The sequence below is a fragment of the Geotrypetes seraphini genome, chromosome 6 (genome assembly GCF_902459505.1).
Source record: "Geotrypetes seraphini chromosome 6, aGeoSer1.1, whole genome shotgun sequence".
NCBI lineage: Eukaryota > Metazoa > Chordata > Amphibia > Gymnophiona > Dermophiidae > Geotrypetes > Geotrypetes seraphini.
In genome coordinates this window covers 242,918,222-242,940,112 of record NC_047089.1, presented here as the reverse complement: position 1 = coordinate 242,940,112, position 21,891 = coordinate 242,918,222, and the positions used below count along the sequence as shown (strand labels likewise).

Genomic DNA, 21,891 nt, shown 5'->3' with positions numbered 1-21,891 from the left:
GTCTGATCCAGTATGGCTATTCTTATGTTCTCATGTGAGTGAAGTATAGGACAACATATAATACATTTACAAGATTAAAAATCAAAGAAATAATAAATAGAAAGAATGAAAGATAATGTGAGCCACGCATAGGACAGTCAAGCCATTGTAACATCACTGCTGAGGTTGGCACTGTGGAATGAGGCATTATGACATCACAAACTCAGCTCTGGAATGTTCTTATTAACTTCTTATGTTCTTATCAGACTGTGGGGAACCACAAGTACAAGGGGGCACTCGGAGAAATTGAAAGGGGACAGGTTTAGAACAAACGCTAGGAAGTTCTTTTTTACCCAGAGAGTGGTGGACACATGCAATGCGCTTCCGGAGGTTGTGATAGGCCAGAGCATGCTACAGGGGTTCAAGGAAGGTTTAGATAGGTTCCTAAAGGATAAGGGGATTGAGGGGTACAGATAGAAGCAGAGGTAGGTTATAGGAATAGTCAGGGACCACTTCACAGGTCATAGGCCTGATGGGCTGCCGCGGGAGTGGACCGCTGGGCGCAATGGACCTCTGGTCTGACCCAGTGGAGGCAACTTCTTCTTCTTATGTTGCTCTCATTAGGGTTCCGGAATCTTGCTATTCTTTGAAATGCTGCAGTGTTACTACTCTTTGGGTTTTGGCCAAGTACTAGTGACCTGGATTGTCCACCGTGAGAACGGGCTAATACTGGGCTAGATGGACCTTAGGTCTGACCCAGTATGGCTGTTCTTAAGCTCTTATGTGTGCCAAGTATAGGACAACCAAGTCATTCTAACATCACTGCTGAGGTTGGCTCTGAGGCATTATGACATCACAATCTCTGCTCTGGAATGTTGCTCTCAATGGGGTTCCGGAATCTTGCTATTCTTTGAGATGCTGGAATGTTACTACTCTTTGGGTTTTGGCCAAGTACTAGGGACCTGGATTGGCCACCGTGAGGACGGACTACTGGGCTTGATGGACCTTTGGTCTGACCCAGTGAGGCAATTCTTATGTTTATGTTTAGGGGTCAGTAAGCTGGAAAGAGACCTGGGAGTGATGGTAGACACGACATTGAAGGCGTCGGCACAGTGCGCCACAGCCTCGAGGAAAGCAAACCAAATGTTAGGTATCATTAAGAAGGGTATCTCGACCAGAACGAAGGAAGTCATCCTGCCACTGTACCGGGCTATGGTGCGCCCGCATCTGGAATACTGTGTCCAGTACTGGTCACCGTACCTCAAAAAGGACATGGCAATGCTTGAGGGAGTCCAGAGAAGAGCAACTAAACTGATTAAGGGTATGGAAAACCTTACATACACTGACAGACTGAAGAAGCTGGAAAAGCGGAGACTCAGAGGAGATATGATAGAGACCTTCAAGATCCTGAGGGGCATCGAAAAGGTTGACAAGGACAGATTTTTCAATTTGAAAGAAACCACAAGAACAAGGGGTCACTCGATGAAATTGAAGGGGGACAGGTTTAGAACAAACGCAAGGAAATTCTTTTTCACACAGAGGGTGGTGGACACATGGAACATCCTTCCGGAGGCCGTGATAGGAAATAGCACAGTACAGGGTTTCAAGGAAGACCTGGATAGGTTCCTGGAGGACAAAGGGATTGAGGGGTACAGATAAGAGCAGTGGAAGGTTTAGAGATAAGTGTAGAGGTAGGTATAAAATTAGTCAGGGACCGCTGCTCAGGCAATATACCTGATGGGCCGCCGCGTGAGCGGACCGCTGGGCGGGATGGACCTCTGGTCTGCCCCGGCGGAGGCAACTACTTATGTACTTATGTTGATTTAAGATTTGATCTACTGCTCCTGCATTTTACTGACTTATGCGGTTTACAAAGTATCAAACTAAAATGAAATTAGGTACTTGAGAAAAACGACCCTATCTGTCCCGAAGGCTCCCAATCTAACAAAAGTACCTGATAAACTAAAAATAAGTAATAACAACATATAATACATTTCCAAGATCAAAAATGAAAGAAAGAAAGAAAGAAGATAATAAAATAAAACAAATTGAAGAGATAGAAAAGTCTCTGAAGCGGCCTGATAGCAAAGTCATATTTTAGTGTAGGTAATAATACAACTCCCGGCACAGCACATATGTACTGTCCACTGTCCTTGCTCAGTTGGACTATTGTAACTCTGTCTATTGGGGTATTAAACAGGGTATCTTAGATCGGCGGCAGCTGATACAAAATACAGAGGCTAAACTTATTTTGGGAAAGAGGACGTATGATCATGTTTCCCCATTATTGAGAAAACTTCACTGGCTACCAGTTCGTTATAGGATACATTTCAAGTGCGCATGTGTTATCTTTAAATCCCTTTATGGAATATTTGATCTTTCTATCCCTCTATGCTGGAATGTTATTCAAGAACAGCAATATATAAACTATCATATCCTTCTTTTAGAGCAGGGCTGCCCAATTCCGGTCCTCGAGATCTACTGTCAGGTCAGGTTTTCAGGATATCCACAATGAACATGCACGAGAGAGATTCGCATACCTATAAGGCAGTGCAGGCAAATCTCTCTCATGCCTATTCATTGTGGATATCCTGAAAACCTGGCCTGCCAGTAGATCTTGAGGACCGGAATTGGGCAGCCCTGTTTTAGAGGAATTAAACATGCTGGGAAGCTTAGCAAATCCATGGCATTCAAACTGGTTGAAATTTGGAATGGGCTTCCTGATTCCACCAGACTCATAGGACAGTTTTTACAATTTCAGAAAGCTCTAAAAACCTGGTTGTTTACACTATATTTGGAAGGTCTACCTGCTGAAGTGTTGCAGCAACAACTTATCCTAATTTTTTTAAATTAAATTTTAAATAATTTTACATACAATTTTAATTTCCATGTTCTCTATTCTTAGACCTCCTCGTCATAGGCTTGCTCTTATGTTACTCTAACTTAATCAACTGTAAACCGAGTCAAGCTCCTTTGGGAGATGACCCAGTATATAAACTGAAGATTAGATTAGATTACATATCATCAGTCGTTAATGAATCAAGAGCATTGTTCATAGTTCAGATTCCTCTTTAAACATCTCCCTTCCACAGAGAATCAGAGGAAGGCATCTACTTGCAATTGAGGTTTTAACATTCGCTTAAACTGTAATCGATCCAAACAGGTCCTCAGGATGCTAGGGAGGAGATCCCATTGCTTTACTCATGCCACGGACATCAGTGCTATTCTTGTTTATTCATACTGGACAGTATTCTCCTTCCTCGAAATTCTCTGGAGGCCATTGGATACATCAACCTCCCCCCTCTGGTAAAGAAAGAAATTAGCTCTCGTTCTGGGTCACACGTCTCTAAGGTCTTAGTCCAGACCCATTAGGATTACAAGTTTCCAGCAAGCAGGGCACCGACGTGCTCGGGGCAATGGCACCCCTCCTCCCCTGCCACACGCATGCCCCTTATCTTTTAACTTTGGTGCGAGCAGCCACCAACTTGTCCGCGTCGGCTTTGGCACTCTCTCCAAGCAGCAAAACTTAACCACTCCCATTTCCAACCTGCTGACGGCAACGGGCGACCTCAAAACATTTCGAAAAGAAATCAAAACCCTGCTTTTCAAAAAATTTATCCAGATATCTTAAACCCCCCCCTTCCCCCTCCTCCCAGGTTAATTCCCCTCCCAAAGCCTCCACTTAGGTAATCTCTTCCTCCTCAAAACACCAACCAAGAATACAGATCCCTGAAATGTAATGTAATCTTATTTGTAACCTAACTAATTTAATCTAAACCTTAGGTTTGTATACCGCATCATCTCTACATTCATAAAGCTCGACACGGTTAACAAGAGTTAGGGTAGAAAGGAATTCCAGTGGAGGGAAGAGGCAAAATGAAGAGAAAATTTAGAGGACTAGAATAACCAGAGAGGGAGGAGGAGTTACATTTTTGAGAATAACCAGGTTTTCAGATGTTTACGGAAGAGTTGGAGGGAGCTCAGATTCCTAAGAGGGGAGGTAAGGTTGTTCCAGAGCTGAGTGATTCTGAAAGGGAGGGAAGAACCTAGTTTTCCTACAAGTGAAACGCCTTTTAGAGAGGGAAAGGAAAGTTTCAGTTTTTGGGTGGATCTGGCGGAATTAGGGTTAGAGGAGTTCCAAGAAAGAGGAATGAAGGGAGGGAGGATACCGTGTAGGATCTTGAAAGTGAGGCAGGCACATTTGAAGTGGACTCTGGAGATAATCGGAAGCCAGTGGAGCTTGGATAAAAGCGGTGAGACGTGTAACCTATTTGTTATATTACCTAGAAATGTACAGTCATCTTACTATCCAATTGCAAGTTCTTCCGGAATTTATCCAGCTTTCACCTCTTTTGTAAACAAAAACAAAAAACTATTGTAACGTCATTGGAAATGTCCAGTCAGCTCTTTTGTAATCCGCCTTGAACTGCAAGGTATAGGCGGAATAGAAGTCACTAATGCAATGTAATGTAATGTAACTTCCGGGACGTCAGAGAGAGCGCCAAAGCCAACGTGGCTGCTTACATCGAAGTTACTATTATTCAAAGCAATAAACGGAACTGCACCCACCTACCTCAACAACCGTCTAAATTGCAACCGCACACCCGTCCCAGACTAAGAAGAACCCAGATCCTATTCTCCTACCCACCACTCAAGGGAACTCAGCGCAAGAAGATGTACGACGGCCTCCTAGTGACGCTGGCAGCGAAGCTGGACCCCTCCATCTCCAACCTGTTGACAACTACAAGTGACTTTAAATCATTCTGAAAGGAAATCAAAACTCTGCTATTCAAAAAGACTATACAGCCTTCTTATCCCCCCCTTGCATCCTCCCCCCTCCATGCAAATTTCCAGCTGACCTCCTACCTCTCTACTAATATCTCCCCAATGACCCTATCAAGTAACCAACCCTAAACTACTTCTTCCCTTCTAGTAATCCTCAATTCTCCTCCCTTCCTCAATTTCTCCCCTTTGCATCTACTATTTAACGTCCCCTAAACTGCAATTTCCCCTGCATCTACTGTGTAAGCGTCCCCTAAATTGTAACTTCCTGGAAATGTCCAGCTGTCTTATTCTGTAATCCGCTTAGAACTGCAAGGTACAGGCGGAATAGAAGTCACTAATGTAATGTAATGTAATGTACAGGGAAGGGGGGGCATGTGTGCAGCAGGGGGGCAGGAGAGGGGCGCCACTGCCCTGAACTACACCACTGAGTATAATAATTGTGTGTATGTTTTCTTTCCATTCAATATGATCAACTTGAATTTTAGAGACCTACACTTCTCCCTCCGTATTTGCAGTTTCAGCATTCATAATTTAAATTATTCACGTTTTTTAGCTTGCTGGCTCCACCCCCCCAAATTACATCAGCTTGCATAGAGAAATCGCTGATTCCCAGCACTGTCTTCACCGTGTTTTGCCTCTCCTTCAGGAACAGGCCAGGTCTCCCACCGTGTTATTCATGGTTTCACCCTATTCACGATGGTTTTTAATAGAAAACAGCGAATAACATGTGAAAAAGTTATTTGCGGTTTTTCTGTATTTGCCGTTCTGTTAATCCCCTATCACAGCGAACATGGAGGGAGAAGTATACTTAGAAAAAAAAAATAATTCAAATTCACATACTAGAAGTTGTAATAGTAATGAGCCTGACATTCAAAAGGCCCATGTCTTGCCCAGTTAAACCCTGTTGAGCTGGCCATCCACCAATATTCAGTGCATTTAAGCAAATGGTGCCACCTTTGACGACCAAGGGAGCAGGACCATGCATTTAACCAGTTGGTGGTGATGTTCAAACCAAAATTTATTTGTAATTCCCTCCCTAAAAATCATTAATACTCGAAGAAACTAAATATTCACGTGAACTTATGCTCCGCAGCAATGGAATACTCTACCCTCTCATCTTAGAGAAGAACAAAAGCTTGATCGCTTTAACCCTTTCAGGACCAAGGGACATATTTGTCCCTTAACTTTAAAATCCTATAAATTTTGATTGGGATAGTCTACAGTTCTAAATTTGATATGTACGGATTCCATATGATACTGCCTTTATGTAAACAAACTGGTTCCGACATTCATTCATTAGCGTCGTTGCCAGATTGACGAGAAGATTCACTTGCCACACTGTCCATAAGCCAGAAGTTTGATTTTTTTTAAAAAAAAATAATATTTCACACAAAAAAATCAATTTTTTGGCATCTGCAAGCCCTTTTTACCATAAAAATGTCGTCAAAACCACAAAAATTGGCCTACGATCCTTATGGTCCTGAAAGGGTTAAGAGCAGCTTAAAGTCTTTTTTATTTAAAGATGCTTTTCACACTTAAGTATCAAATGTGTGATACACTTCTCCCTCCGTATCCGCGGGGGTTAGGTGCAGAGCCGGACCGCGAAGTGTGAAAAACCGTGAATAACTTTTTGGCCGGCTCTGACCCACCACCGCCTCCCCTCCTGCATCCCCGGAACCTTACCTGGTGAAGCGGGGCAGAAGCGATCTTCCTATGCTCCTGCCCTGTGCAGAGCCGTCGCCAAAATGGCTGCCGTGAGTTCCCGTTGTAGTCTCGAGATGATACAAAGGCCCCGAGGCTGCCTGATGAAACTGCGGCTAAACTACTGCTTAGCGGCAGCTGTATGTCAAAGTTAAAAGCACACAGAGCTGCCACTTCTGATCGGGGGTGCGGAGACGAGGAAGGCAGGAGTCCCAGCAGATACGCGACCAACACGATGGTAGAAGTCAGCTGGCAGAGGTGCCAGAGCCTCTCTTCCTGCCCAGTGAGCCAAGGCACACTTAAAATCTCAAAAGGCACACTAGTGTGCCACGGCCCACAGTTTGAGATACACTGCCCTAGAGGAAAGGAGGGGCAGGGGAGATAGGATTTAGATGTTCAAATACTTGAAAGGTATTAACGTAAAACAAAATCTATTTCAGAGAAAGGAAAATGGTAAAACCAGAGGGCATAATTTGAGGTTGAAGGGTGGTTGATTCAAGAGTAATGCTAGGAAATTCTTCTTTACAGAGAGTGGTTGATGCGTGGAATGCACTCCCAAGGGAGGTGGTAGAGAAGAAAACTGTGACAGCGGATCTCTAATCAGAAAATAATGGGTATACATTGAAGGAACTAAGACCAGTACTGGGCAGGCTTTCACGGCCTGTGTCCCGTATATGGACATTCAGATGAAGACGGGCTGGGGAAGGTTTCGATGGCTGGGATAGTTAAGACGGGCTGGAGTGAGCTTTGATGGAGACTCCAGTAGATGGAACTTAAGCACACTACTGAGCAGGGCTTTAGGTTTCTGGCCCAGAAATATCTTAGAAAAAGGACTGTTTAAATTAAATAATTAATTTATGGAGCATGTATGGTTGGGCAGACTGGATGGACCACTCGGGTCTTTATCTGCCGTCATTTACTATGTTACTATATGTTACAACTTCTAGCTGCATTTTCCAAGGATTCAGACTTAGACTTGAGAAATAAATTATCCTTTGCCAATGCTGATTCCAAAGTTTTCATGGAAGATGTTGACTGATCCAAGTTTATCAATTTAGAATTAGTCTACACTGCAGAATATCATTTTCATTTTTACTTATTCTCTTCTCTAAGTTCACCACACACTGACTTCTCACAATACAAGTTGTCAACCAAAGTCTTTAACTTAAATCCAGCACCAGAGTTTTGGTCTGCTTGCAACACGTCTGTATTGCGATGGGGGGGTGGGAGAAGACGCCCAGTCTTCTGATTTCCTAAGGTCCGCCTGCAATTTTTCACAATCCGCATGCGTTTTAACAACTTTGAACAGTTTAGTGTCATCTGCAAATTTAATCACCTCACTCGTCGTTCCAATTTCCAGATCATTTATAAATAAGTTAAATAGCACCGGTCCCAGTACAGACCCCTGTGGCACTCCACTGTTTACTCTCCTCCATTGAGAAAAATGACCATTTTACCCTACTTTCTGTTTTCTATCTGATAACCAATTCCTAATCCACAGCTGAACTTTGCCACCTATCCCATGCAACTTAAATTTTCTCAGGAGCCTCTCGTGAGGAACTTTATCAAAAGCTTTTTGAAAATCTAGATACACTATATCAACCGGCTCACCTTTATCCACATGTTTATTCATACCTTCAAAGAAGTCAAGCAAATTGGTGAGGCAAGATTTCCCTTGGCTGAACCCATGCTGACTCTGCCTCATGAAATCATGTTTGTCTACTTGTTCTATAAAACTCTGCCTGGCCTACTAACCTAAAGCAGAGGGCATTTTGCTAATGCTTTCCCTTCAGGTATCCCCTATTACGTGCTAATCTCCTTTAGCACATAAGAATCCGGGGTAACCCTAGCATTTCAAGCTGGTAGGCAACAATCTTGGTTAGGTAAATGTATTCAGCAAGCTATATTATCCTATTGCAGTTTTTATAAATTAAGACCACTTTGTTTGATAGGTTTATTACTTAGTGAGTTTTATTATTGAAATTCTATTTTACAAATATTTGCATTTTTTACTGTATTATTGAATTTCACTGATTGTCCAGCTCTTTTTAGTGTAAACCGCCTAGAACTTTTGGTTATGGCGGTATAAAAGAAAAACGTTTTTATTATTATTAAGAGGCCAGGAAGAGGGCTCTAAGGGAAAATCCTCACTTTGCCTTTCCTTTTGACCACCCTAAGATAAGAAAACCCAACAAGAAAGAAAACTCAACATGGAGCACTATTTTGGAAATGTCCCCATCCTCTGACACTGCAGCATGAGACGCGCTATCACTCCATCACAAACAATATCAGCAGGCGATTATACATTTTTCCAATTTACTGATATTGGGCAGTTTTAACTGTCATGTTGATCGCTGGTGTAGTAAGGGGGGAGTGGTCTGCCCCAGGCACAGTCCTCTCCGCTCCCCTCCTTCTCGACTCCCCCCAAATGCATGCACCCCCTTCCCTTCTCTCTTACCTCTTTAATTTTTCCTGAGCAAGCAGCATTACAAACTTGCTGCCTGCAATGGTGTCACCTCTCTCTGATGTCACTAGGAAGTGACATCGGAGGGCTAGCCGACAAGATGCAGGCAGCAAGTTCATGCTGTTCTCGCCTGAAAAATTTAAAAGGTATGGGGAAGAGGGGTGCACGTGCGGGGGGTGGGGGTGGAGAAGAGGGCGGGGGAAGGGTTCCACTGTCCCAGGCACCACTTACCCACTTCAGTCTCAAGACCAAAGTTTTGTAAACTTGATTTCCGACTTGGGGTTTATACCCCCAAACTCAGGGGGCTATATCTCTAACTGCTCCACCACACTCTCCTCAAGATGTAAAAATAACATCAATTTATTAAAAATCATACTATCTTAACATGGAACTCGACACAGTTGTGTTTCAGCACAAAAGCCTGGAGCATTCATCAAAACTGTTGATTTTATCAGTCTGAATATATACAGTAACCTCTCTGAATCCGTGGTTTCAGTACCCATGGATTCGGTTCTTTGCAAATTTTTTTTTTAAACAAAACTCTGTATCGGACCTTCTCGAGACTACAATGGGAACTCATGGCATCCATGATGATGATGGCTCTAAACGGGGCAGGAGCATAGGATGATCGATCATGCCCTGCGTCACCGCTAGACCACCAGGTAAGGTCTGGGACACAGGAGTGGGTCAGAGCTGGTCCTAAAAATTATCTCCGATGTTTCAATATTCACGGGCCTAACCCCCATGAATATTGAAGGTCTGCTGTATATACAGTGGTACCTCGGTTTACGAGTGCACCGGTTTGCGAGAGTTTTGCAAGACGAGCAAAATATTTGCAAAATCGGCGCCTCAGAAACTGAGCGCGCTTCGATTTGCGAGCGCCCCCCCCTGCAAACCGGCACCCTCCCCCCGCCATCGGGCTCCCCCCCCCCGCCACCATCGGGCACCCCCCCTGCCGCGACCTGAGGTCCCCCCAACCCACCCGAACCCTCTTCTTACTTTTCTGTAGCCTCCGCAGCGGCACCGGCACCAGCATGTCCTGTGCGTGGTGCCGGTGCCTGAAGATCTGCTTCCTGTGCTGGGCCTTGAGCATGTGCGCATGCTCAAGGCCTGAGAGTTCACGTTGAACGTGAACTCTAAAGGCCCAGCACAGGAAACAGATCTTCAGGCACCGGCACCATGCACAGGACATGCTGGTGCCGGTGCCACTGCGGAGGCTACAGAAAAGTAAGAGGGTTCGGGTGGGCTGGGGGACCTCAGGTCGCGGCGGGGGGTGCCCGATGGTGGCGGGGGGGGTGCCCGATGGTGGCGGGGAGTTGCGGATCGCGGGGGGGAAGGTGCCGGTTCGCAGGGGGGCCTTCGGGGGGAGCAATGCCGGTTCTCATGGGGGGGGGGAGCAGCGCTGCTGGCCTCGGGGGGGAGAGGGTGGGGGGGGGGAACCTATCAAAGCGAGTTTCCATTATTTCCTATGGGGAAACTCGCTTTGATAAACGAGCATTTTGGATTACAAGCATGCTCCTGGAACGGATTATGCTCGTAATCCAAGGTACCACTGTATATATTTATGTGTGTGTGTGTATATGTATATATATATATATATACATATATATATATATATATATATATATATACACACACACACACACATACAATAATCAGGAATAAAGATCAAACATTTCTTCAAAATGAAAGAAGTGTCTATACTCATTTAAAGCCGATAGTGTTTCTCATACACAGAATAGTAGCGCGAGTCAAACTGTCCAAAAAAAAAAATAGACTGCAGTCCAGCTAATTTGAAGGAGTTTGAGCACGAGTGGAGTGGTCATCCGGTGGTTTAAAGAAGGCTGAAAACTGGGGGAACCAGGGATTTGATCCTTCTTTTGAACTTGGCAAGTCACTTCACTCGCTGTTGGCTGTCTTCGTGCTAAAATCATCAGCCCTCTGGAGACAGGGAAATAAATATTATACCTCAGCTTAACTGGCTTTAAGCTACTAATGGAAAGACATGCTTAAAAATTAAAAAAAAAAAACCAAAAACCTGTCAAGAACAATGAATATAAGTGGGCAGTTACCCTAAATGACTTATGTTTTACTGCTGCAACATAAGCGTTTACCAAGTACTGAGTCAAGGGATATGAAGACTTAAGAACATAAGACTAGCCTTACTGGGTCAGACTAATGGCCCAGATCTGGCCCAGTATCCCGTCTTCACGGAGGCCGATCCAAGTCAAAAGTACCTGGCAAAAACCCAAATAGAAGCAGCATTCCAGTGCTGAGATTGTGATGTCATAATGCCTCATTCTACTAATGCCTTAGGGCCAACATCATTACAATGGCTTGATTGTCCTTTACTTGGCTCACAAAAGAATAGCCTTACTGAGTCAGACTTATGGTCCTTCTAGCCCAGTATCCCATCTTCATGGAGGCCAATCCAAGTCGCAAGTACCTGGCAAAAACCTAAATAGTAGCAGCATTCTAGACCTGAGATTGTGATGTCATCAGTGATGTCACAATGGCTCGATTGTCCTTTACTTGGCTCACAAAAGAACACAAGAATAGCCTTACTGAGTCAGACCTATGGTCCTTCTAGCCCAGTATCCCATCTTCATGGAGGCCAATCCAAGTCACAAGTACCTGGCAAAAACCCAAATAGTAGCAGCATTCCAGTGCTGAGATTGTGATGTCATAATGCCTCATTCTACTAATACCTTAGGGCCAACATCATTACAATGGCTTGATTGTCCTTTACTTGGCTCACAAAAGAATAGCCTTACTGAGTCAGACTTATAGTCCTTCTAGCCCAGTATCCCGTCTTCATGGAGGCCAATCCAAGTCACAAGTACCTGGCAAAAACCCAAATAGTAGCAGCATCCAGAGCTGAGATTGTGATGTCATAATGCCTCATTCCATCACTGTCTAAGAGCCAAACTCTTCAGTGATATTATAATGGCTTGATTGTCCTATACTTAGCTCAAATAAGAACGTAAGAATGCCCTTACTGGGTCAGACCAATGGTCCATCTAGTCCAGTATCCTGCCTTCACGGAGGCCAATCCAAGTCATAAGTACCTGGCAAAAAAAACAAATAGTAACAGCATTCCATGCTACCATCCCATCTCTATCTGTAAGAATAGCCTTACTGGGTCAGATTTATGCAATCAAGACTTTTTTTGTTTCTTATTCTTAAGTAATTTTTTAATATTTATGTAATTTTTTTTTTTTTTTGCACAAGAAAAAAGCAGAGTAGGTTGTATATATCAGGAAAAAACCACCTTATTTTAATACATTTGAATTTTATTATTTTTAGTCAGCAGCATATGAAAAAATATACAACAGGTGAAGACTTTTTCAAGGGGCTGTACTTCCAACAGTGGAATGTGAGCTAATCTGTAAGGTATAAGGAAAAGGGCTGAGAAAATTAATTTGGTTATTGAATAAGGTTCATCCTGAATCCCCCTTAATATAATCAGAGGACTATTGCAGTTGGTCAATGCATATTTCTTTATCGCTTCTTCCACTTCCAGTTATTATATCATATTTTAAATGTGCCAGTAATAAAACTCACATCCTACCCAATACACACAAAATTGATGAATCAAAACTTGCAAAGTGATAAACCCAAAGTGGGAAAATAAACTATGCTGACATCAGCTATCCAAATTTGTTGCACCATAACAGGTTCTCAAGAAAAAGTTAGCCTCATTTATTCCCCTTTTTACAAAACCGTAATGCCATTTTTAGCACCGGCTGTGGTGGGAACAGTTCCGACGCTCATAGAATTCCTATGAGCGTCGGAGCTCTTACCGCTGCGGCCAGCGCTAAAAACCACAGTACGGTTTAGAGAACACGCTTTAACATACATTACCTTTAGAGATCTGGTGCCAAACTCAAGTAGTTGTAACACTATGAGGCTCTTTTTCAAAAATGAAAAACATCCAAAAAGGAGCATATGAACATATTTCTCACCAAACCCTTCCAATTTGCTATTTTCAAAACCCACTTTGTAGATGGTGGCTTACGGCAGGGCATCGAAATCTCAAGGGGGCATGTCGGAGGCACGGTTTGGGTGGGATTACGATTTGGGCACTTTTTTGCAATAATTGAACATTTTAGAAAACGTCCAGGGCGCAATTTGGTCATTTAGGGCTAGACCTGTTTTAACAATGAATAAGTGCCAGAAAGGTGCCCAAACTGACTAGATAACCACACACCCCAGTGGTCACTGGCCCCCTCCCACCCCCCACCCCAAAGATGTAAAAGAAACAGTACATAGCTTCAGAGGAGAGGGAACTTGAGGTGATAGTGTCTGACGATCTAAATGGAAAATCTGGTAACCTTATTTTTATGTGTTCACTACCGTGCCATGAAAAAGTTATTTAAATGATGGTGTCCCATTCAACTGACTCGTTAAGTCCCCAAGGGCCCAATGTTTGTAAGTTGTAAATCCAATACTGCTCTTGAATGGTAAGACATTGTTGTCTATTCCCCCCCAGCACTGATGCCTTAATATGTTCAATGATAAACCCTTGGATTTGTTCAAACTGGTGTTTTGCGTCCCAAAAAGTTCAACATGGGGAGCTGTCTGAGTCTTTGTATTCAAATAACTATGATGTTCATTTAAACATATCTTCATAGATCTATTTGTGCATCCTACAAATAAAGGCATACGATTTTAGATAAGGATTTCCATGTTAAATATAAATAGTACTGCTTTATCCTTTACTCCTATGGTTATAAATGTCCACACAAAACGGAAGAAAAGCTTTAGCGGAGCTTGCCTGAAGTGTGCCTGCGTTTGCTTTTCAATGAAACCCACGCATCCATCTATATATGTGCATAAAGACACAAAAGGGAAGTCAAACTGTCTCCCAATATTTTAATGTATAAAAAAACGCTACTACTGAAGCACTCAAAACCTGGAGAACATCAAAACTTGTCATTTATCCGATCTCTGTTAAAACCTGAGGAATGCTGAACTAAGCAAGGCATTTTCCAACAAGAAATTTGTAAAAAATACAAAAACGTTAGCTAAGATTTTGTTCATAAAACAGGAGATAGGAAACATATAAAAATCTAGCCCCTCCTCTTTTTTTTCACATCTTCCTTAATATATAGCTCTTTATCATGACTTACACTATTACATACATTCAATTTTCTACTTAGAAACTGTACACTTTTCCCTGATGTATATTTTGTTGGCAGTGAAAGGAAACTGTTCTCCCATTAGCACTGATTATTATAGCTTATTATAAATACCACAAAGGAAAGCAGGCGAAGATACCACTGTAATAGGCTCAGTTTCTTTTCAAATTTGAAAAGCCAGTAACTTCAAAACCAAACTGATTACCGTATTTTCACCCATATACCGCGCACCCGTGTAAAACGCGCACACGGGTATAGCGCGCGGGGAACACAAATTTATGTAAAAAAAATTTAATATAGCGCGCACACACGTATAGCGCGCATGCTAAAACCTCCTCCCGCCTACTCCGAACCGTCACCCCCCCCCCCACGATCCTACATCCCCCCAGCACCAAACATCTCTTACCCGATTGGGCACCGGCACCAGCACCAATGCACAGGACGTGCCAGTGCCAGTGCCCGTAGATCCTCCCCCGTTGGGCTGGGCTGGGCGGTGCGAGGGAGATTCTCCTTCTTCCCTGTGCCGGGCTGGACTGGGCTTTGAGCATTTGCGCATGCTCAAAGCCTTCTGGTCTCGCTCTCTCCGAGATAATCTCGGAGAGAGCGAGACCAGAAGGCTTTGAGCATTTGCGCAAATGCTCAAAGCCTAGTCCAGCCCGGCGCAGAAAGAAGGAGGATCTCTCTCGCACCGCACCGCCCAGCCCAGCCCAACCCAACGAGGGAGGATCTTCAGACACTGGCACTGGCACGTCCTGTGCATTGGTGCTGGTGCCCAATCGGGTAAGAGATGTTTGGTGCTGGGGGGGATGTAGGATCGCGGGGCGGGGGGGGGGGGTGACGCGAGCGGGGGGGGGGGGATGCCAGTTCGCAGGGGGGATGCCGATCGGATTGAAAAAAAAAGGTTGTAAAACGCGCTCACGCGTATAACGCGCAAGGTTATGCACGGTTTGTAAAATCGTGTATAACGCGCACGTTATATGCGTGAAAATACAGTATTTGCAGAAAACAGGGCAAACAAATGGGTCTCAAGACTACGTAACAAGTAACAAAGCATATTGCATAATACAAAGTCCTCATAGGAAAATCCATTCCGTGACTGCTTTCCAGTACTAGAAGGTTATGTAACAAACTCCCAAACAGGGCAATGAGTCTGCCTTCCCACCCCAACTTGGTACAAACTGTATGACACAGTTGTATAAATGCTACTAGGACAGTGCGATGCACCATTTAATTCAACTGAAGAATAAAAAGATTAATATTTAAAAAAAACAAGATACATATATATATGTACAAATGTGTTGCTTATCACAAAAATATGAAAATGGCAAGGGTGTCAGAAATGAATTCCCCCCCCCCCCCCCCGAAAAATCTGGAAGCTTGTTCATACCTAAGATAATAAAACCTCTCAACAAAACAGAAAATACTGCTTGCATAACTTGCCAGAAAAAAAAAAAGATAAACCACACTTTATAAAAGCTTGTTTGTATTAAAAAAACAAAAAAAAATTTTTTTTTTAAATATGGCTATTCCCCTCATGGAAATCTGTATATCAAAGTCAAATTGAAGTCACGCTGCTCCTTTGGAGCACCAGATACAGCTAAAGATGAAACCAGCTGCTGTTTTCATTTCCCCCCCAAACTCCTTTTGCGCAATTTGGAATTTGATTCAGAATTGCACATTTCTGGCCATCAGTATAATTCCTGATGCTGCACTGGCTTTCTTTTGGAATTCAGCTCTTTTGGTTCTGAACTGGAACGTGTCGGTGGAAGGCTGCAACAGAAGCTGTCTCTCAGTGTCCTGTAACGAGAGCGCTACATTTGACTTTTCTAAACGCTGTACCAGATGACTGTCATCTACTTTTGCTGAAAAGCTTAAACTTAGTGGAGCTTACAAATGGGTCCCTTCATAGCAACAGGTTGACTCTTATGCGTTCCAAAGAATATTTCAGCCTGTTCAAAGTCACGAGACCTGTAAATAAAGGACCGTTGCCTTAAACCTGAGAGGTAAGTTGGTGAGAACATAACCATTGTCTGACGTAGTTAGTATTTGCCTTGTTTAAGTCTCTCAATGTGATAGCACAGCTTTAATGCTGGACCAAGTTTCAGTCCCATGTATTTCATTATCATATCACTCCTCAGCAGAAGTAGCGCCTTGCCGTCAATTTCCTGGATAAGTGAAAGAAACACAGTTAAGTCACTGCTGTAATAGTAACATAGTAAATGACAGCAGATAAAGACCTGAACGGTCCATCCAGGCTGTCCATTAGTTATACCCATTAAAAATACATGATTACATTAACTTGTCTTCTCGGATATTTCTGGAAAATAGGCATTTCTAGAAAATGGCATTTCCCATACAGGAAAACTTGGAACATCCCTCCTCTTCAGGATCACCGAGCTGTGGAACAGCTTTACTGCCCATCTTCGGAGCTCGACCTCCCTCCAACACTTCAGAAAACATCTGAAAACCTGGCTTTTCTCCAAAATGTAACCCCCCCCTCTCCATTATTCTAAGCCCCCTCTTTCCTTCCCTAAGTCCCCTTCTTCCTTCCATTGGAGTTCCTTTCTTTGTTTTTAATTCCTGTAAACCGTGTCGAGCTCCACTTCCGTGGAGATGACGCGGTATATAAACTTAAGGTTTAGTTTAGTTTAGTTTAGTCTGTAAAGTCCACCTGGTCTTGGCCTAGGTTCCAAATGCTGAAGTTGCCATCTAATCAAGCTATTGTGACATCACTGCTCAGGTTGGCTCTTAGGCATTGGTGGAATGAGGCATTATGACATCACAATCTCAGTACTGGAATGTTGCTACTCTTTGGGTTTCTGCTGAGTAACATAGTATCATAGTAGATGGCATCAGATAATCTAATCTAATCTAAACCTTAAGTTAGATAAAGACCTGAACGGTCCATGCAGGCTGTCCATTAGTTATACCCATTAAAAATCCATGATTAAATTACCTTTTCTCCTCTGATATTTCTAGAAAATAGACTGTAAAGTCCACCTGGTATTGTCCTGGGTTCCAAATGCTGACGTTGCCGTCCAAGCTCACTCCAGCCTATCCAACCATCCTGTTTTCAGGATATCTACCATCAAGTCTGGCCAGTAACATCCTCAGGTTCCAAGTTAGTGGAGTTCCTATAGATGCCCTTCCCAGCCCAATCCTACACCAAATCACCACATATGGGACACAGACCTGTCTGTCCAATAGCGGCCTTAGCTCTTTAATTTATATTCTTCGTTTTCTAATTAGAGATCCTCTATGTTTATCCCACGCTTTTTAAAATTCCATGATGTACAAAGAATAAAAGCAGGAATTTGTTGAGCCTCTATACATCTTTGCTAAAAGCTTGATTTTGCATAGAAAATCTTGTAGAAAAAGGGACGTCCAAGTCACAGCGCTTATTAACAACTCTTATGAGTACTTACAAGGCTGAAAGCTACTGAATTGGTTGGACTCTTTTGTACGATATCTTTAATGCTGTATAAATGACGTGCATTTGATGGCATGCACTTTGATAGCATTTATTTTACAAAGAGCAACATCCTGTAAATAATGGCACTTTCTGGTAGAAGTATATAGCCACAAAATACAGATAAAGTAGAAACACAATTGTAATGGAGAAACACTTCTACGATGGTCGGATATAAGTTGTCTACAGATGGAATAAAGACAAGTGCAGGTTCAATGTAGAAATCAACGGAGGAAAAAGCCTCAGACAAGGGCCCTCCCACCTCCACAATGGTGGAATAGCGGTGGTAAGGCGTTCACCTCATTGGCTAAAAAACCTCCTGAAATAACAAGAACTCTGCACTATTAAAAAGTTCTTAAATGGAAATACTGAATGATAGATTAAAAAATATATCTTATCACTACTTTGGATGCCTGAAGCGCTTTTGCGTCCATTTCTAAGTTTTGATCGGAGACGTTACACCCTGAGGTAGCTGTAAAGTGAAACGCTGGCCACCATCGGTGTTTCGATCATTTAAAGCTAAGTAGTGATAAGATATATTTTTTTATCTATCATTCAGTATTTCCATTTAAGAACTTTTTAATAGTGCAGAGTTCTTGTTATTTCAGGAAGTTTTTTTAGCCAATGAGGTGAACGCCTTTCCACTGTTATTCCACCATTGTGGAGGTGGGAGGGCCCTTGTCTGAGGCTTTTTCCTCCATTGATTTCTACATTGAACCTGCACTTGTCTTCATTCCATCTGTAACATAGAAACATAGAAATAGACGGCAGATAAGGGCCACGGCCCATCAAGTCTGCCCACTCCAATGACCCTCCCTATCTATCTTTGCGGATAGATCCCACATGTCTGTCCCATCTGGTCTTAAAATCAGGTACGCTGCTGGCCTCAATAACCTGAAGTGGAAGACTATTCCAGCTATCAACCACCCTTTCAGTGAAGAAGAATTTCCTTGTGTCCCCCCGTGCAGTTTCCCGCCCCTGATTTTCCACGGATGCCCCCTTGTTGCCGCGGGACCCTTGAAAAAGAAGATATCCTCTTTTTCAAGGGTCCCGCAGCAACAAGGGGGCATCCGTGGAAAATCAGGGGCGGGAAACTGCATGGTGACACTAGGACAACTTATATCCGACCATCGTAGAAGTGTTTCTCTATCACTTTCTGGTAGAAGTGTCATTTGCAACTTAAAACTGAATGTTCAGGAACAGCAAATTAAGATGAGAAAAACCTTCTTTTTACGGCATTTTAAGGTAGATTTTACAATAAGCACAATTGCAAACCACAGGTCTAAACTCGAAAGCAGCTGCTAGCTGACACCAGCTCAGAGCAGGGATGAATGCAAACCTGCCCAACCCACACCAATTTGTACCCTTTGAAACTGTGGGTGCGGCTGATCTAAATGTATAAATAGCAACTTTTTAAAATTGCACTTCAAAGTGTAAGGAATATGTGTGTATAAATGACTTGAAAAGCTTCTAAATATCTGCTGTACTATGTAACACTTTACTGAAACTACAAGGGTTAAACGAAAAGTAATGCCCCCACCTCCGCAACCTTTGTTTAAATGAAGATATTGCAATGAGTAAAAATAAAAACAATGCATGAAACCTGCTTTTTATTACGTGTACCATATTTCCCCATAGATAGGCTGCGGCTAATACATGGATTTTACAAACCTGTGCACCGGGATTGCTTAAATGGGGCGGTATATCTAAAGACATGAAAACCTCATTCGCTAAAACTATAATTCAGTACACAAAAGATGACATACTCCCCCCACACCTTTTAAAATCATCACCCCCCCATACCTCCCGCGAGAACTGACGGCAGTCATTCATGATGCGGCGCAAGGCCAGGCTGGAGCGCGAAAAGATTGCTCCTGCCCTGCACCGCTGACTGCAAGATTGGAGGAAGCCGTCCAACGAGGGAGGTATTTAAGGGGGATTTAAAAAGGTATTGGGGGGGGGGAATGATTTTAAAAAGTACAGCTACTCCAGTAACTCCGCGGCTAATAAAATGGAGTGGCTTATCTAACAATTTTAAAACATAAATCAGCATTTTCTGTGGCCTATGGAATGGGGCGGCTTATCGTTGGGGAAGGAGAAATTAGGGTCTTACCTGCTAATTTTCTTTCTGATAGCTTGTAGACTGCTTTAGTCCTTACAAATGGGTTTAATGCCTCACTGCTACCAGCAGGTGGAGACTGAGCACAAACTTGTATATCAGGCTAGAATCCCCTACTAATCTAGTCTGACGAATAGCCAAGCAGAACCTATGAAAGACTTCAACTGAAAAACAGTATAACACACTCCGAACAGGAGTGTACAAAACAACAAACAACTATAAGGAACTGTTGGAACTTGTGTAGAACTTAATCCTGGAATAGAAAACATCCTCACAGCTCACCAGTTAAGCCAGCTGAGCCATAGCCACTGTATTTACTTCTCCCCGGCCCTAGAAAAATTCTAGAAACCACAGAAAAAACCAAAATCTGCAAGTGAGCAAAACAAAAATCTGCAATCACCGCACAAAGACAGACAGGATGGGAGACTATACCAGTCTACAGGCTAACAGAAAGAAAATTAGCAGGTAAGAACCTAATTTCTCCTTCTGTATCTCTTGGTAGACTGGTATAGTCCTTATGAATGGGACGTACCAAAGCATTACCCATTAAGGGTGTGACCCCCGAAGGGCCGACACCAGAACACGTTCACTGAACACCGCGTCCCGATGTGCTTCAACATCCACATGGTAGTGTCTGACAAAGGAATGCAGAGAAGACCAAACAGCAGCCTTGCAAATTTCCACTGGAGGCACTAGAGAAGACTCAGCCCAAGAAGCTGCCTGACCCCTAGTGGAAAGAGACTTGAGAAATTCTGGAACAGACTTTTTCTTCAGAACATAAGCAGAAGCAATAGTCTCCTTAATCCAGCGCGCAATAGTAGCCTTAGAAGCGCCATCTCCTTGATAAGAGCCTGCTAGAAGGACAAAGAGATAATCTGAAGTCCTGATCTTCTAGGTCCTCTGCACATAAGAGCGAAGGACCTGACCGACATACAACTTGCACAGCTGTCTCTGCTCAGAAGAGCCCTCCTGGCTACCCTACAGCAGGAGGAGCACTGCCTGATTGACATGAAAAGGAGAAACTACCTTTGTCAGAAAGGAAGGAACAGGCCTCAAGACAACATGCTCCTTAGAAAACTCCAAGAAGGGAGCCCTACAAGAGAAGGGAGCCCTACAAGAGCTCAGAAACACATCTAGCTGAAGTAATGGCCACCAAGAAGACCACTTTAAGAGTAAGATCCTTCAAAGAGCAGTTGCCCAACTGTTCAAAGGAAGGGCGCACTGGAACTGACAGAACCAGATTCAGAGCCCAAGAAGGAATAGAGGGTCGTACGGGAGGCTTGAGCAATTTGGCTGCCCACAAGAAGCGAATCACATCAGGCATAGCAGTCAAACGCTGACCTTTCAACAACCCACGAAAGGCTGACAAGGCCGCAAGCAGAACCCAGAGTTAAGACCAAACCAGTCCCCCATCCAGGCCATCCTGCAAGAACTCTAAGATTTTAGGCAGGGAAGCACAAAAAGAGACCACTCCACGCGAAGCACACCACTCCTCAAAGAAACACCAAACCCTCACATAAGCCCAAGAGGTGGAAAGCCTCTGGGACCCCAAGAGAGTTAATATCACTTTATCTGAATACCCTTTCTTACCTATGCGACCCCTTTCAAGAGCCAAGCTATAAGATAGAAGGGACCCGGATCGAACATTGGAATGGGGCCCTGAGTAAGAAGGTCGTCCAAGAAAGGCAGAGGCAGAAGATCCGCCACCAGATGCCTCACCAGACCTGCATACCACGGACGTCGAGGCCAATCCAGAACCACAAGAACCACGAGACCCGGATGGTGAATTAGGCAGAAAAGAGCTCTGCCTACAAATGGCCACAGAGGGAACACATACAACAGCCCCTCTGTTGGCCATGGTTGAACCAGAGCGTCCAGGCCCCCAGCCTGTCTCTGCGATGACTAAAGAAGCAGGGTGTTTTGGCGTTGACAATGGTGGCCATCAGGTCCATGAGGGACTGACCCCAGGACTGCACTATCAACTGAAAGGCCATGGGATTTAGACACCACTCTGCGGGATCTAGTACGTGACGACTTAGGAAGTCCGCTTGAACATTCTCTATTCCATCTATGTGGGAGGCTGATATTTCTTGAAGATAAGACTCCGCCCATACCATGAGCAAAGCTGCCTCCTGTGCCACTAAAGTGCTCCTGGTGCCCCCCTGATGATTGATATAGGCCACTGCCGTGGCATTGTCTGAAAGAACCCTGACAGACTTGCCCATCAGAAAGG

General features: G+C 43.6%; 1 protein-coding gene across 6 annotated transcripts in view; it reads right to left on the bottom strand.

Annotated features, from left to right (window-relative positions):
• Positions 1–15,588: 15,588 nt before the first annotated feature.
• SCML2 (Scm polycomb group protein like 2) overlaps positions 15,589–21,891 on the bottom strand; it is a 198,704-nt gene continuing 192,401 nt past the window's right edge. For all 6 annotated transcript variants that reach the window (XM_033950597.1, XM_033950600.1, XM_033950595.1 and 3 more), the window contains one exon: positions 15,589–16,235. In XM_033950597.1, the coding sequence (XP_033806488.1) occupies positions 16,110–16,235 (126 nt within the window). In that variant the 3' untranslated portion in view covers positions 15,589–16,109. The remainder of the gene's footprint in view (positions 16,236–21,891) is intronic.